This window comes from Alnus glutinosa, chromosome 6, assembly GCF_958979055.1.
Source record: "Alnus glutinosa chromosome 6, dhAlnGlut1.1, whole genome shotgun sequence".
Classification (NCBI taxonomy): Eukaryota; Viridiplantae; Streptophyta; class Magnoliopsida; order Fagales; family Betulaceae; genus Alnus; species Alnus glutinosa.
Genome location: NC_084891.1, coordinates 6,667,932 through 6,681,344, shown reverse-complemented (window position 1 = coordinate 6,681,344; position 13,413 = coordinate 6,667,932). Strand labels below are relative to the sequence as shown.

Here is a 13,413-nt window from a genome sequence, read left to right as displayed (position 1 = left end):
GATATTGACATTTTTCGGTAATTTAGAGTGAGAGATTAACACAATTGGTAGTTTGGGGGGACATTAACAATAAGGTAGTAGTTTAAGATAATTATGTGTACTTTTCCTTTTTTAAAACATTTGCTTCTGAAAATAATCAAAACAATCAAGATAAATATCATGTTTGAGAAAATTTTCAAGATTAGGACTTTGTTGTTGGTGCAAAAATGTCATTGTATTTTAATTTATTGAAATTAAATAATTTTACCATCATTGGATCCTTATTAGAGAGCTATGACAAACATTTTTCTATAATTGGGGTCTTACTCTCTCTTGATTTTTCTCTCTATTTCTCTGCCTTGAAAATTTCAATATATTACGTATTGATCAATGTTTCTATCATGATTTTTTTTTTTTTTTTTGAGTAGATGTTTCTATCATGATTAATAAGTCTTAAACGTTTCTTTTTTTGGAAGAGGCCTTAATTGTACCATAATTATTAAAAATTAATCAGGAAAAACTGATTTCCGAAATGAACGCTTGAACACATCACTTTCTCCCCTCCCTGGCATTGAATAAAAATAGAGAATGATCCCTACACTCATTTCTCACAACAGTCCTACAACAAGCTGACGTGGCTGGTAATATTTTTTATTTTTCTTTTCTTTTCTTTTTGTAAAAAAAGAATAAAATATTACCAGCCACGTCAACTTGTTGTGAGGCTGTTGTGAGAAATGAGTGTAGAGATCATTTCTCATAAAAATATATATATATATATGTAGAATACGTACATTCTATTTGATGTTTGAGACTTGATTGGTGTATAACAGTTGTGCACCTTTATAGAGATATGGGGTAGGACCTATGTGATGAGTCCCACCACATAAATCTCATTCCATATCTCTAGAAACTTGGACAACAGTTGTCTTTTTGCTTGATGTTTACGCCTTAAATAACTAAACTCATGTTTTTGTCCATTCTATTTGATGTTTTCGTTACGTTTTAGTCAAATTTGCAGGTATTTGAGTACAAAGGTGAACTTCAAGTCAAAGACACGGTTAAATCTGAAACTAGAGAAACGGTGAAGTTCACGTCACACTGTAAAAAGTGAGCAGGCGTTGTATGAACACGGATTAGGAATTTAGGATTCTCAAATTTTTTAAACATTTGTAATTATTAAATTGTTAAATCTTGATTATGTTTTACATCTAATGGTTCACAATGTGTTAATTATCTACATGAAATAAATGGTAAAGCATTTATTAATACAAAATTTTATTTATAGCATTTATTTCATGTGAACAGTTGGCACATTGCGAACAGTTAGATATAATCCTTATGAACACACATGTTTCAATTTATTTGTGAATTTTTTGTGGTGAGATTTCAATTTCATCTGTTGTTAACGTGCTTCAAACAAGTTTTTGATTCTCTTTCACCTGCTGAAAAATCAGGACGTATTTGTTCAGTTAAAAATAAAAAATAGAAGAATAAAAAATACAGAGTGACGACGAAAGAGATCGTGGGCGTGTGATATTTGTTTCTTTCATAAAGGCAACATAATTTGGCCTTTTTAAAACTAAAATTACTCTATTGTATTGTATTTACGACACCAAAAGGCAACTAAAATTACGACACCAAAAGGCTTCGATAATCACTAATATATTTTCTCAGAAAATAATAACAATAATAATAATACAGAAAAATACGCATATCCTTTCAAACTACTATTCATTTGTTAATATCCTCTAAACTACCAACTGTGTTAATGTTCCCTCAAACTATCAAAAAAATGTCAATGTTCTCCCTAATGACAAAAATACCCTTCATAAAATTATTAAAATTAAAAAAAATAAATAACAAAAAGTTATACAAAAAAAAAGATAAACAGACATTAAAAAATAAAAAATAAAACTGGTTTTTTTTCATTTTTTTTTTTTAAAAAAAATCATTCTTTTTTTTTCGTTTGTTTAATTTTTTTTTAAAAAAAATATTATTTATTTAAGTTTTTTTTTTTATTTTTTTTATTTTTTTTCTCAAATTCATAAAGACATTTTTGTCTTATTCAAAAAAAAATCAGGGTCATTTTTTGTCTTTTTGTTAGTTTTAGGTGGAACATTGACATTTTTTAGTAATTTGAGGAGGGACATTTACACAATTGCTAGTTCGAGGAGACATTGACAATTAAATAGTAGTTTGAGGAGATATGCGGATTTTCTCGTAATTTTAATAAATACTAATTTTCCCTTATTAAACCCCAAGGGTCACCACAGTTTTGCTTCAACTCTATCATATCTCTTTTTCAAAAAAAAAAAAAAAAAACTCTATCACATCTCCATCATAGAGAAACACCATGTAATTCTCTTCCAAAATCACATCACAGTTCAAGATCGAACAGAAACCCAATGCCTCGGCGCAACTCACCATCTAGCATCTCTGTTCACACTGCTCCCGTCAAAGGTGCCACGCCACTTCGCAGGTTAGTATGTACATGTATCTCTATGCATGAATATTTGCATCTCTGAATGCATGTTCGTGTTTAAACATAGAAATGAATGATAGATATAATTGTGAAATGTGGTGGCGGTTGTAGGGAGGTGTGGAACCAAATGTGGTCTCATTGATTAAATGATGGATTTGCACGTCTCTTTTAAGAAGATGAACAAGAGAAGAGAATGAAACCAAACATTTTTCTACGAGAGAAGTTGAAGTAATTTGGTGAATATCATTTCAGAAATTTAGGTAGTTCATCATTTGTGTGGAAGGATATGTATGCAGAGTAAGTTCTACCATATTTTCATACCAATTGACTAGATAATATTATGCTTGCACAAAAGGAGTAATGATGATCTCTAACCATCGATCATTATTCTAGTTATGTGACGAATTCAAACATGCACTACCATAGGATCTCGGTTGCATGCTTTGTATTTTTTCAATTACGTATTTGTTAGTTTTTTATTATCTACTTTTATGTTATTTAATTATCTTCGGTTTCCAAAGTACACATATATATATAACGTTAGTTTTTGGTCTTTTAACCCAAGTATGGGTAGCATTCGTAATTTTTTTTATTTTTTTGAAAAAGGGTGGCATTCCTATTAAGATAAAACAGAGTATCAATCATTTGTTTCATTACGTGTGATATTTGTTTCTTTCACAAACGCAACATAATTTGGCCTATTTAAAACTACAATTACTCTATTGTATTGTATTTAGTAGAAACTATCCATTGCCACACTAATAAAAACTACCCATTAAAATAGATTATCAATCATTCAACTAGGGCCTAACAATGTTGCCCAAAATTTCATAATCCGAATATCCAAAATCAAATTTTATAGACATGTTTTTCTTAGAGAAGTTAAATAGCCAATCAAGAAGATTATTGGCCAGAGTATGGATTTTTTTTTATCTTTAAATCATTTATTAAATTTGAATTTTGTCTACACCATTAGTTATGTAAAATTTAAACTTGACCATAAAATAGTTCTTCTCCATTTCAGTAAAATAAAATGGAGAAAATTCTGATTCGTTTTAAAAACATCTCGACATTTTCATCCGAAAGAGAGATATAGTTTTATGGTCCAAATGAAATTATACGGATTTAATGTTATATTATGTTGTCACATAATGAATATATTGTCATGTCATTTAATTTTTTCTTTAAAATAAAGTGGTATCAACTACATAGTACATACCATTAGATACAACAAAACAAAATTTAAATCATGAAATAGCTCTCTCTATTTTACTTGAAACAGTTCATCTTCCTCTACAATACTATTTTTTTTTTTTTTGTTATTATTATTTTTTGAAATGCCTATTCCCATCATATTAATTTAATTTCAATTAAACTAATCATTAATTACCCAATAGAAAATGACTACGTAACTAACATTATTGTATATTTAGCCTTAAAAAAAAATATTAATGTGACATGAGTTGATGTTGAATGGCACTGAAAGTCATAGAACCTAGCCATATTAATATATTATCACGTAATTTTTTACTTGAGAATGCGGATGCCGTTTTGTTCAGAAATCATTCAGCATCAGCAAATGTTATTTTATAATTTCTAATGGGGTTTTTTTTTTTTTTTTTTTTTTTGTAAGTTTTTCTAATGGGTTATTAAAGTCTTGAAAACATATCCAAAACTTCAAAAGTCACGTCCATAAAATCAATAATTTCAAGATAAAAATAAAAATATGATGTAATCAAAGGTCGAAATCATACCTACTATTACTATGCGCCACCGAGCTTTTGCGTCGAAAGTCCGAAGTGGGCATATATGCGAAGGGAATACTTTTTAGTTTCAGCACCTTTTCGGTTGGCTGTTGTTCTTGTTCTTGTTCTGTCTTAAACCCCCAGGCTGCCCCAAAACAAAAACCCAGACTCCGTCGCCGGCGCTCTCTCCCTCTCTTCCTCACAAACATGTTGACGGCAAAATCACTAATAAACCACTACCCACCTTTCTCATGCTCTTCAAAAGCCCGAACGCAAACCCCAACCCCAAAGAACTCCAACTTCGCATTCCCGATTCACCACTCTCCCTCTCCCTCTCCCAAACCACGCGCTCTCTCAATCACAAACTCAGCCCAAGATGAGGCAGGCACCCCCGGTCAGTTCCGAGTCGACATTCTATCGGAATCCCTGCCATTCATCCAGAAATTCCGGGGAAAGACGATCGTGGTCAAGTACGGGGGCGCAGCAATGAAGTCACAGGAGCTCCAGGCCTCCGTCGTCAACGACCTCGTCCTCCTCGCCTGCGTGGGTCTTCGTCCCGTCCTCGTCCATGGAGGTGGTCCCGAGATCAACCAGTGGCTGAAGCGCGTCAACATCCCGCCTGTGTTCCACGAGGGTCTCCGCGTCACCGATTCCCAAACCATGGAGATCGTCTCCATGGTGCTTGTCGGCAAAGTGAACAAACACCTGGTATCCCTGATCAACAGGGCCGGCGCTACCGCTGTCGGGCTCTCCGGCATGGACGGCCAGCTCCTGACGGCCCGGCCCAGCCCCAAGTCCCAGCAACTAGGGTTCGTCGGCGAGGTCGCCCGCGTGGACCCCACCGTTCTGCGCCCGCTCATCGACAGCGGACACATTCCGGTCGTGACATCGGTGGCGGCGGACGAGTCGGGTCAGCCGTACAACATCAACGCGGACACGGTGGCGGGGGAGCTGGCGGCGGCGTTGGGGGCCGAGAAGCTGATCCTGCTGACGGACGTGGCGGGGATTTTGGAGGACCGCGAGGATCCCAGTAGTTTGGTGAAGCGGATAAGTCTCAACGGGGTGAAGAGGATGGTGGAGGAAGGGAAGGTCGGGGGTGGGATGATTCCCAAGGTCCATTGCTGCGTGCGATCGCTGGCGCAGGGTGTGAGGACTGCCAGTATTATTGATGGGAGGGTGCCGCACTCGTTGCTCTTGGAGATCATGACCGATAAAGGGGCTGGAACGATGATTACTGAGTGAAGAAAAATGTGGCTGCGGCGGCACTTTTGTTTCCTTCTGATTTTTGAATTGTGAATTTTGATTTTGATGCGTGCGCAAGGAAATGGGATTGGGAGCTCGGTTTTGTTAAACCTTCTGTTATGTAAGTCGTAATAAAGAGGTTAGAAACCTTGTCTTAATATTCTCTCTCATCATACAAGAACAAGACTCAAGAGAATATGAAGCTTAAAAACAAGTGTGAATAATATCAGCTCTTAATCATATTGCTATGCTTGATGCTAGATGGCAGATGGCAGATGGCAGATGGCAGATGCAATGAAAAATACCTACTCAACATATATATAACTTAAATGGTTTCTGAGGCAAATCAGATAACTAATTCTTCATCAGCTGAGGGCCAAGGCAATCAAAAGTAAAAAAGTTGATCTCGAGACTAGAACCTTGTATGGGCCGTCTTTCTTTCTTTCTTTCTTTCTTTCAGGCATTTAAACAAACAATTTAGCTCCCGGTCCCACGATACAAATCTCCATAGCAACTTTATACAACGTGTGCTTCAAAATTCATGAGAGGTCTCACATTCAAGTCTTTTTAGCTGTCACTGACTTCTTCTGCATCAGCACCTGGGGAGGGGGTTTCACCTTCTGATATTCCTTGCTTAGTATTTTCTGGTACGTCTTCATCCTCTGAATCGGGTACAACATTAGAGTCAAGGGCAGAATTTAGGGTGGGTCTTTGTCTCAACCTATTGTTTGTACCCAAGCTTCTAGTTTCGGCAACAACATCGGTTGTGGCTCCAGCTAGTCTCTTACTCCAGCGCTCCCCACTATACTCCTGGGTACTAAAACCATTCGCCTTCTGCGAGTGAAGCATTGCATGATCTCCGTCTGCCTCAGAATTTTCAAAGTCACCACCATCATCATCCATTTTTGCACAATAATCGCTATCCTTTTTCTCATCATCAATACCAACTTCTTGAAGCACGTCACTTTCAGTGTCGCTATCCATGGAGTCACCTTTCTTACCAGAGTTGTCTTTTGAATCAGTGTCCGTCTCTTGGCTTTGCTCTATAGCCGTTTTTCCTTTTCTGAATCAGAAATTGGGGTCACAATCAACAAATATGAATTCCTAATATAATATGGAATGCACAAGCTAATTGACTTTCAGATTGTTCTGTTACAAACCATTTTAAAGGAGATCACAATCCTAAAGTGAATGATTTCATGTTAATGTGCTGCATTAAGGCATTCATATATCTTTACTCTCTATGGACTAGCTGGATGATTGGATAATAGCTGCATCTTGACCACCCATGGGCTGACTGTTTTCAGGTGAGTTGAACTCCTAACCTAACTTTCTTTATGAAAAACAATCCTCTATTCTGAGTTGGTTTACATCCATAATAATTAGGACCAACAATTACCATTCTCGCAAAAATACGACATGAATCCAAACCTTGTTCATTTCATATTAGTGGCACTTCTATTATCGTAATTTTACTATCATCATCATGCTACAGCATTTACACACCCGCCCGTGATCAAATGTTTCAGGAGTGTGAGCCCAGAGAAGTACCCAGAGAGTTCTATTTTGTTGTGACACACTGTTTTTTGCCCCTACCCTGACCTGTGTGTAGGGGAAACCTATTATGCCTACTAAATGTATCATAAATCTGCCAAAGAATCGACTTTGCTAAGATTCATGGTGAAATTTAGCGAGTTTAATTAAAAGACTTTAACAAGGTGGAAGTGTGACACACCGGCTGACGCAAACATTTATCATTAGCTTTTGTATCTAGCCATACATCCTCATATGATGTTCTTGGAGTCTCTGCATAACTAGGATCATTTCTACACAAACATTTCTTCTAGCTAATGAAGTGAATGGTAAATTTATCAATGGGACCAATCACATATGCATCTACCAGCCAACCAAATTCGACGAACAATTCAGCCTATTCATGAAAGATGACTGCCACCAGCATTTATGTCCAATAGACTGCAAATTTTTAGAAATGTTTTCTGACAACATACTTTTTGTAAGTAATAAAAAGCAATTACTTAGATATCGTTTAAGAGTTACAGGATATTTTTTCAACACACTATCCAATATCTCGTGCAACATATGCAAGAAAAGGTGGAAACCTTGCCGCAACCTTAAAACAATCAGATGTAGCTTGTAATAAACCTAGCTACATTTCCTTTTCTCATTTTGTGAACTAAAATGTCCTAATTGTGAGAACGGTGAAAGAATTGAAAGGCTATCATGTACAAGTCTCATTACGTTTGGATGACTGCCCATAATAGTCCTTGCTTTTCTAATTTTCTAGATTTTTTGGATTTGTGTTTTACTTCTTCTACCTAGTTGTGTATCTCTCTTGTATACTCCATGTGTACTTAGATTATGCCCCTCTGCGCTTCTAATAAAATGTGAATTACTTACAAATAAAAAAATGTCCTAATTGATTGAACTTAAAAGAATAATTATGGGCCAAAAGAATAGTGTAGCAAGAACTACTTCATCACATGAAACACAATACATAGAGCAGAGTAGATACCATAGAAATTAATCTACAGAGGTAAAACGCGGTGAGATCATATCTCTCTTACTTTGTTAGTAGTATAGCCTCATCAATGGCCCGGTCATATTCATCTGCATGTAATTTCCAAAATTCAAAATAATTAAACAGTACCCATTTGAAAAAGTAAATATCAAGGACAGAACATAATGAGGAACATTGAACAGATGCTGAGAAAGAGAAATTCTCCAGACTAATTTATATTCACTCCCTACATAGATTGAGTTTCATGGATATGAAGCATTGAGAGCAAAACAGTCAAAAAGGTCTCGGTAATTCACAAATTTTTTTTAACACTCAATGATTCTAGAAGAAATAAAAACAAAAGCAATAATATAGTATTAAAAAAAATAAAAAAAATAAATAAAACTCCTTGTATTGGAGACAACAGCAAACAACTGATGTACTAAGACTTCATTATAAGGACCAAATAAACCACATGTTGGATTTAGAGTAAGCAACTACTGATCTATGAAACTTCTTAATAGAGTGGATACAATTTTTTTAGTTTCTCCACAATGATTTGTTATGGAGCTACTTTATGAAATCTAAGTTTCAAAATAAAGAATAATTCATGCTAGCTTTACTTCAGAGATTAATTTAAGGTCATTGGACTATCTGATACTGATGTAAATGAAGCAAGGAAAAAGGGTTTCAAACTCAGGTCGACTGAAAGCATATTCAGAATGGTCCAAGTCTAAAAAAATTGTACCAACCATGCAAAACTTGGCTTCCACGAACAACATTCTCTGCTCAACTAGACAAGTTTGTGGCAAGTTTGTATTTAGAAATACAATATCAAAGAATAGATTTTGTAATCTACAAGTTAGTTCATATGGATTACCAGTATAATGTTTTTGGCTTTTGAAAAGAATATTGTGGAATTGCATGATAACCTGTACTCATAAACTGCAGCCAAAAGTGTCAAATTTAAGCTTAAGCTAGGCTTCGAACCAAGCTCTAAGAGAGCCAACCTTAGGCAATAATTGAGCAGCTTAAGCCATTTAACAGCCTGTCCTAATTAGCTTACTAAAATCACAATGACTAATTCCCACCTCCACCCTCACCAGAACATATAAAGAGTAGCACAAGTATACTTTCAGTGCCATTGTCGACATATTATTTCCTGAATATATCTAACAGGAACCTGATCTATGTTTAGGTTAAAATAAATAACTTCTTTAAATACGTATGTCTCAAAGCTCACCCTATAATTACATTAATTCATAGAAATTAAAGATAATGCACCAAGTAAGTAAAATCAATTCATCAGCCCTCTGGTCCAAATAAAAGTTTTGATATGAACCATTTTATGACTTATCAAAAAAAGATATGAACCATTTTATGGGAGGCCATAACTTTTAGCACAAGTTCATGTTCTTAATGTTGAATTTGCACAGGACAAAGAAAGTTCTAAAATTTATTCACCAAAAGATGTAGGTTGCAAGGTTCCTTCAGGATCTGTGCTACATAAGCAGATAAAATAAGGCAGAAAAACAAAATTTACAATGTACCAAATGTGTAGCTGATTGGCCTACGAGTGCGACAGGAACGAGTAATTCCAGCAACATGAGGATTCCAAAAATTATTCACAAGCATCTCTTGCCTTTGCTTTCGTTTCAGTGCCCTTTCTTTATTCTGTAGAATATAATGGTAGTGCTAGCTATAGCCTATAATCAATATGAAAGACAAATGGCTATACAAGCTTAAAACTGTTAAATACACTTTACCTTCTTAAGTCTCTCAAGAGCAGGAATTGCATCAGTTTCGATTGTCTTACCAACATCAACTTCTACGACAACATTGCTACCTGAGAGTTCATCCTACCATTGCCAGAATAGACAAAGTGAGTTAAGGTTCCTATTCCAGAACAAACAGAAAATTAAACCTTACCGCAACTTTATGAAATTCCTCAAGATTGGTTGCAAGAGTTTCCCACTGAGAACTGATAGTTGGTGGAGATAAACATTGCTTACCCTTAGAGTTTCTCTTTGACTGACACATATTTACTTCCCTATATAATCTATGGCCAATAGTTTTGTTTCCATCATACCTACCATAAACATAAGAAGAATTATCAACACTGATCATGCTACTAAGTATTATCATATTCATAATATATTCAAAACTTACCAATAGGTAATACCATTTCCATCTCCTCCTATCTTATCTTTGCGGAAACAAGATATTTGATTTCCTTGTTTTAAAGCATCATTTATATAAGACAGTGTATCATCTTGCTGTGAAAAAAAAGGGATGGGTTAAAAAACTGCATCCAACACATTATTATTTTGAAATTTTCAAAAACAAAGAAATAGAAGTGATTGTGAATTGAAAATAAATTACATTGTAAAAAGAATTTTAAAAAAAAAAATCATATAGAAGCAACACAAACAGTTAGAGAATCTCTACATGGAAAGCACAAAGAATAATCCTAAATAATTAGAAGAAAATTATTAAAGGAAGAAGAGGCAGGACATATTACATCAGCTCGGACTTCACAAAGTGCCTTCAATATCAATAAACGATTTGTTGGATCTAGCTCTTTGTATTTTGAAATCTCCCCTCTGCACAAGAAACAGCAAAAAAGGCACTATAACCTCAGAAAGTGACAGAACCTGGTCAAATTAAAAATGAGTAATGCGCAATTAAATACCCCTTAGCTGCCATTAGTGGAATCTCCCCTTCAGCTACCTGCAGTAAAAGTTAAATAAATGTCCCAACAGTAAAGCCATCCTATTTTATAAAGGTGAAAACATATGAATAGAAGCGTGCTTGCTTTAACAGCTTACCCATGGCCACCAAACAGCAAGTTTCTTACAAAGTGCAGTCACCCACGCATCAGGACCCTTCACTGGTTTACTTACAGGTGGTATTCCCTAGAAAGAATCGAGGCCGTATTCGTGACAAAAATGAGATGGACAATATACATAGAGCTCTTGGAAAAGAATTGAGACATTTGTAAGTTTCCAAGAGAAATTTGATGACTTGAACACAAAACCACCATTTTTTTTTCTTGACATTTGAAATTAATTTACTACTAGTTTTCATTTTATAGATTTAGAAGTATGATATTAGTGCTAGATCTAAAACTTAAGGAAATTTTGTAAACTATCCCATTTATGACTTAATCCTAAAGCAATAAAAAAGAAAAGAAGAAGAAGGATTACACAACAAAAACTGTGATTGAGAAAAATGTTGGACTCTATCTGACAACACCAATACAGAGCACCATATTCAGCTGCCAGAAGATAGAAAAGTCTGTGTGGTCCAATAGCATAACAAAGTACAGCTTGAATGCACACATGAGCGAGACAGATTCTGAAGAATCTATATGTGGAATCACTGTTTTTGTTTTCCATACAGAATTCATCACAGTTTCAGTTAGAAGGACAATTTGGAACCCATTAATGCATACGTAGTAGATATGAAGTAGAACACAGTACACTACCAATAAAATTGATCAAAAGAAAAATGCACAAGCTAGTGCCTTGTCTATCACACTATCTCATGACACAAATGTATAGTATATCCCCAAAAAAAGGTGTTAGACAATAATTACCACCATTCAATTAATCACCTTACGTAATGTGCTATAAAGATAAAGTTTTTCTCTAAACTCGGTTAATTTCCTCCATGCCAATCCATTAAAGTAACATGTGTCCCAAAATACATGTGATTCTCACATGTATTTTGGACACATGGGTTGAAGGAACCCAGCATGAAATTCCTCCAAAACAGTTTGGAGGAGAACTTTGTCAGTACTATAATGCGTAAGAATCATCTGAAAATAGAATGTCTAAGTTCTCTTAAACTATTCACTTTTTTTTTCTGTACTTTTGTTATCTTCGTTCACTCAACAAATCTTCCTAGATTGGATATGTATCAACATAAATCAAGCAAAAAGAAAATTTTATATCAATACCAACCATATTTATTACAAGAGATATCGAGGTATTCTCATTCATCTAATCATCTGATACCTAATACGATTTCTCCAAGGCATCAGTTGCGTTGGTTTTCACGAATACCTTACTACTACCATAGAGTCTAAATTACACATATTTGACGGTCACACTAAACATCATTCAAGAAAAAGAACATGTAAGTCACGCGAAACGCAGAACAACAGAACTTGAACAACCACTTCTCATTCATCTTGTGATGATAAGGAATGAGCAAGATAATCAAAAACCATAGGTTTCGCTCAATGCCAGTTTGAGATGACAACTATTTCAATAAATAGTGCTGAAATTAACAAGTACAGATATTCAAGGTAATAAGAATAGAAAACCTTCAAAATCGCAATGTGCAGCTGAGCAAGAGAACCGTCAGGCTTAATCAAACCCATCTCAATCTCTTCCGCAGAGAGTTTCAAATCACTCCCAATCACTGGCTCAAAAACCTGCCGAAACAGCATATCACCAACCTCAGTCGGACCATAGATCAAACGGTACGTTTTTAATTACGATTTCAAAGGAGATGAAGATGATCTTACGCTGAGGAAATTGAGGACGGAGGCTAGCTCCCATCGTCCACGTAGTTTCGCAACCTCCGATTCCAAATCAGGCTCGTCCAGAACCACCACTGGCTCCTCAGCGATTGCTTCTTTTGCCACTGGCCGGTTTTCTTTCCCGGCGGCCTCGCTCGCCGACGAAGCACGGGTCCGGCGATGGCCGATCATTGTTTTAGAGAGAGATAGCTTTCAGAGACAGAAACTGAAGGGAACGAAAATTATGCTCCAAATGATTCGGAGAGGGGGCAGTTGAAGGGGTCGTGTCGTGCGCGAGTTTTGGAGTTTTCCCGCCTAAATCGTTTTTACCTCGCGTTGGAGATCGCGGTTAACTTGGCCCTTTCTAGGGTTAATTTCAGAGTTTCCGCTCTATCATGCGCACCGTTTTGAATTCAATCCACTTAACACAGTGTTTGGATGGAGGGGAACCGCAAACTGTGAGGAAGTGGATGTACGATATTCCTATTTTGAATTGTTTGGGATATATTGTGTAGTTTATTTTCTTTCGTATTGTTTCAAATCAATACGTGTTAAAAATAAAAATAGATTAAACACCGCATTGCTTTTGGGTATTGATGTCATACATACAAACATGCAATTAAGTAAAAATTAACAAAGGTTAATATATATTAAGTAGCAATATGGGCAGAAATTTCCTACAAATCAGTTTGTAGGAAACTTAAACAAACGAGCATCTACAATGGACAAGTGTCCTTTAAGCTATTAAAAAAGCATGTGAAAAGCACTTGCAATTAAAGAAACATGTATTTCTTACATGCAATGGACATATGTCACTATTAAAAGTTAGTTTGTAGCAAATTTTCTACAAACTAATTTGTAAAAAATTTGTGTCCTAATAATATATCTAAGCTAATTGATATTCTTATGACAAACAAGC

The 13,413-nt window shown here is 35.5% G+C and overlaps 2 protein-coding genes across 2 annotated transcripts; one reads left to right on the top strand and one right to left on the bottom strand.

The window, feature by feature from the left end:
- Window positions 1-4,248: 4,248 nt before the first annotated feature.
- On the top strand, window positions 4,249-5,606 carry LOC133870744 (acetylglutamate kinase, chloroplastic). The gene has a single exon (XM_062307951.1). It carries the CDS (start codon window positions 4,414-4,416, stop codon window positions 5,446-5,448), a length of 1,035 nt encoding a protein of 344 aa, XP_062163935.1. The 5' UTR covers window positions 4,249-4,413; the 3' UTR covers window positions 5,449-5,606.
- Window positions 5,607-5,738: 132 nt separating this feature from the next.
- Window positions 5,739-12,933, bottom strand: LOC133870743 (DDT domain-containing protein DDR4). Its single transcript, XM_062307950.1, has 11 exons — window positions 12,501-12,933; window positions 12,297-12,407; window positions 10,795-10,881; window positions 10,659-10,696; window positions 10,488-10,569; window positions 10,136-10,242; window positions 9,896-10,055; window positions 9,733-9,825; window positions 9,517-9,640; window positions 8,034-8,076; window positions 5,739-6,511 (listed from the first exon to the last, which is right to left on the bottom strand). Exons 1-11 carry the CDS (start codon window positions 12,684-12,686, stop codon window positions 6,016-6,018), a joined length of 1,527 nt encoding a protein of 508 aa, XP_062163934.1. The 5' UTR covers window positions 12,687-12,933; the 3' UTR covers window positions 5,739-6,015.
- Window positions 12,934-13,413: the final 480 nt, after the last annotated feature.

Excerpts from the sequence above, each read along its gene's own strand:
- LOC133870744 (XM_062307951.1), top strand. The coding sequence starts at position 4,414 with ATGTTGACGGCAAAATCACTAATAAACCACTACCCACCTTTCTCATGC.
- LOC133870743 (XM_062307950.1), bottom strand. The coding sequence starts at position 12,686 with ATGATCGGCCATCGCCGGACCCGTGCTTCGTCGGCGAGCGAGGCCGCC. Across the intron at positions 10,243-10,487 it reads TTTGTGAAGTCCGAGCTGAT|CAAGATGATACACTGTCTTA; the intron begins GTAATATGTCCT and ends TTTTTTTCACAG. Across the intron at positions 9,826-9,895 it reads AGGAATTTCATAAAGTTGCG|GATGAACTCTCAGGTAGCAA; the intron begins GTAAGGTTTAAT and ends TGGCAATGGTAG.